At 66.1% G+C, this 3,831-nt stretch overlaps 1 protein-coding gene across 1 annotated transcript; it reads left to right on the top strand.

The window, feature by feature from the left end:
• Positions 1 to 1,265: 1,265 nt before the first annotated feature.
• MNEG_3905 (hypothetical protein) lies at positions 1,266 to 3,150 on the top strand (the record flags this gene model as incomplete). The annotated part of the gene is made up of 5 exons (XM_014047615.1): positions 1,266 to 1,403; positions 1,671 to 1,964; positions 2,233 to 2,592; positions 2,840 to 2,889; positions 3,003 to 3,150. 5 exons carry the CDS (start codon positions 1,266 to 1,268, stop codon positions 3,148 to 3,150), a joined length of 990 nt encoding a protein of 329 aa, XP_013903069.1.
• Positions 3,151 to 3,831: the final 681 nt, after the last annotated feature.

Raw genomic sequence — 3,831 nt, 5'->3', positions numbered from 1 at the left:
CGCCGAGGGCGGCACTGCTGTGCTTTCCCTGCCTCGCACGGTTCACCAATCTCATCACCGCCACAATCCACAGCGGTTTGCAACCCTTGCTGGCTTGATGAGCGTGGCGGCACGCCCCCCCCCCCTCCCCCACTTGGCAGCCTCTCGCTGGCCACCCCAGCCTTTTCGTTCGCTGCGGGACAAGTGATTGCGGGCCCTTTCCCGCCCCACGCCAATAAAACCGATCCGTCTAAGGGGGTGTTCAAAGCGCTTGCTTTGTCGTCATCCATCATCGCCGGCGACTTGCATCACTGACTATAAAGGGATATTTAAAGGGATATTTGGCCTGCGGAATTGAACCAAGACACTCGCCAAGCTGCACGTCAAAAGACGCTCGCCTGCGCCTGCACGCACGTGCGCTCTGGCTACCCCTGGGCGCGCTGCGTGGCCGCAGGCGCACTGAATAATAAAGAGCATCTGTGCGGCTCGCCTGCCACCCCTGCTTATACGCTTCCTGCTGCAAGCGCCGCGGCCGGTAGCTGGGGGCCGGCCTGTGAATAACCCGCGGTTGGGTGAGTTGTGTCCCCGCCGCCACTGACGTCGTTTTGTGCCACATAGGTTGCTTCCTTCTATTCCTGTACCGTAACTAGCACGCGTGGGTCGGCACCGCATCCCGCTTTCTCTGACTGACACACGCCACGCCTGCTCGCCCGGGCGACTCCATTCAGCCCCAGAGCCTTGGAAGCTGAACCCTCGCCATATTGTTATTGCAGCATGGGGCTACCTGTGTGAAGTACGTGTTATTGAAATCCCATACACCATACACATGTCAAGCTCTGGTATCTGGTTGTGCAAGACGAGGAGAGGGGCCCGGGGGCGTGCACAACTGCCGGGTGGCTGTTGCTTGCTGGATTTTGGCACAGTTACGCAAACGCGACCCTGGCAAGAGGTGCCACATCAAAAGGGATCCTGGCATGTATTCTATGAGCGCAGCTGACGGATTACGGTATGAGTGGAGCTTGCAGCAGTGCAGCCAGGGCGTGGATGCAGCTAAGCTTTCAGCAGCTGGTCTGCGGTGAGTGCGGGTGACGGCATGCCGCAGCCAACGCTCGCAAGAGCAGTAGACGTAGAACAGGAAGATTGGAACGTGTTACCGTTTCAAAGAGCACTGCTGCTATGAGCATATCAAATGGCATACGGTATGATCTTTGTTTCAATTTACTGCGAAGCGATCGATCATGAATAGCGTCCTTCATCGTCGCTTCGGATAGATTGAACGGCCTCAAATGGCACCAAAGGGCCACCACAAGCGGCAGGATGGGCGCAAGTCCAGCGGCGCGTCGGCGGCCGGGGGCGGGCAGGCGCGGCGCACTGCAGTCGAGCTGACTGCTGCAAGCGAGGCCAGCGTGCGGAGCATCTTGCAGGTCAGGCGCGGCAGCAAACGGTCTGCAATTAGATACATCACTCGCGTTCGCGCCCTCTTCCTGCTCCGTGCAGCGCCCCGCTTGGTCTGGACTCGGGCAGTTGAACAGCTGTGCCGCGGCGAGCATGCGCAGCTCGGCCGCGTTCGGTCCCTGCAGTGGCGGCGCATGCGGCCGGCGCGCCCACTGCCGCCCGGGAACTCTCATGAATCTCGCCGCATGAGCCCCATGGCTGCATCCTATGATTCCGCTCATGCTGTCCCGCCACAGGAGCTGGAGGCGCCCCTCCAGCAGCAGCAGCAGGGGCAGCTGCCCCCCGGCGGCGCGGCAGCCGCCAAGCAGCTGCAGCGCGCGTACGCCGACACATACGAGCGGCTGGTGGACTACGGCTTTAGTCACGACCAGGTCCAATTAGCGCTGCGGGCGCTGCCGCTGGGCGCGGCCGCTGAGGTGGCGCCGGCGCTCGACTGGCTGTGCCTGAACCTTCCCCAGTCGCAGCTGCCACGGCGCTTCGCGGGCGCGGCGCGCGGCGGCGGTGGCGCGGCGGGGGCGGCGGCCGTCAAGGTGGGAGGCCTGGGGATACAAATGGCTGGCGATTGCGGGCGGGGCAGCGGCGAGGTGGTGCCCACGACACATGCACAACACAATTCACGCCCAGCCGGCAGCTCAAGGGAGGAGGCTGTTCATGGGGAATTCACATGAGGCCGCCGTCAAAGCCCGGCTTTGCGCGGGGGCGCTCCGGGCGTGTGAGCGCTCGGCGGCGGAGCGCGTCGGCCGATTGGCCTCTGCCCCACATGTCGGCGCGCGTGCCCCCCTTGCCGGCCGTGGACAGGTGCTGTCGGTTGCGGCGCCAGGCACGTCTGGCAGCGGCGGCGGCGGCGGCGGCGCGCCCGGCCCTGAGGAGGGTCCGTCGGAGGGCGGCGGCGGCGCCGACGGCGACGCCGACGGCACCGCCTCTGACAGTGGCAGCGGCGCCAGCGACGAGGGCGCCGGCCCCGGCGCCGGCAGCGCGACGGGGCCGGGCGGCGCGGACGAGAAAGCGGCGGCCAAAGCATGGATATTGCAGCAGTACGGTGGCGGGTCGTCCGAGGGCGAGGAGGACGGCGGGGCAGACGACGGCAGCTGCGGGGAAGCTTCCGAGGACTCGGTCATCGAGGACTGGGAGCTGTGGGGGGACCCCAGGGAGATCGAGGTGGGGGGGCAGCTGACGGGAAGCTGGCAGACAAAGGGCCTGGGGCGCCTGCATCATTCAAGGGGAGGGCGAGGCACGACCCTTTGGCAGCGCTCTAGAATGAGGCGGGGGCGGGGCCTCAGCCATGCTTGCGTCAGATCTACCGCTGCGCAGCTGCCCGCCCGATGTATCGTCGCGCCGCCACGGCGATAAACGGCGGCGCGGCCCGACAAGAATCCTTCCGGTGTGCGCCGCGCTCATTTCGCAGCGGCGGCGCGCGGAGCGGGCGTTCGGCAGCCTGCCAGAGGAGGTCCGCAGGTGATCCGATCTGACCTGATCTTATTGAGGTCGCGTGTCGGCGGTTTGCGCTGCCCCGTGTCGGGTCTCTGGATCCAGTGGTCATCCCGCTGTCGGCTGATCTGCACACCCAGCGCCCGCACAGACTCGGCCACGGTCGCGCTGACCGTGCCCGTGCGCCTCAGCCGACGCCGCATCCTCATCCCCATGCGCCGCGCCGCCCGCATGCGCCTGGGCATTGGCATGCGGCCGCCCCCGCCCCAGGAAGCAGCTCGCGTGTGAGTTTGCGCGCGCCAAGGGCTGGGCGGCGTCCGCCAAGGCGGCCGGCTTGAAGGACAAGCAGAGGGAGGCGGGGCAGCTCATTGGGCTGCTCAAAGGTGGGCGGAGGGGGCGAGGGCGGCGCTTTGACCCCTGCTAGATGAGGATGCTAGCGCGCACCCACGCGCGCGCGCGCACACACACACACACACACACACACACACACACACGCATGCACATGCACACACACGCATGCACATGCACACATACACACAAACACACACATGCACACACACACACACACACACACACACACACACACACTCTTGCACCTCGTGTGCATCCCACATCTCGCACTGTCACCCTTTGTTCCAATTGCGCAGCTGAGATGGGCAAGCTCAAGTTGAGCGACGCGGAAGCTTTGGCCATCGCAGAACAGGAGGGATGCGGGGTCGCCCAGGCAGGAGGCGGCGGCGGCGCCGGCAAGGCAGCTGCTGCTGCTGCTGCTGCTGCTTCGACGGCGGCGGCGGCGGCGACAGCGGCGGCAGTCGGGCAGCAACAAGAGGAGCAGCGGGGGCGGGACGAGGCGTGGGGGGAGGACGAGGGGCATGAGGGAGGCCAGGAGAAAGAGGCGGCGGCGGGGGACGAGGTGGCGGACGATTGGGAGGCGTCGGCGGCGGCGCTGTTTGAGGGTGATGACGGCGG

Source organism: Monoraphidium neglectum (genome assembly GCF_000611645.1).
Source record: "Monoraphidium neglectum strain SAG 48.87 unplaced genomic scaffold scaffold00515, whole genome shotgun sequence".
In the NCBI taxonomy this organism is placed as follows: Eukaryota; Viridiplantae; Chlorophyta; class Chlorophyceae; order Sphaeropleales; family Selenastraceae; genus Monoraphidium; species Monoraphidium neglectum.
Note: the sequence above shows the minus strand (reverse complement) of the source record. Positions and strands in the feature narration are given on the sequence as shown.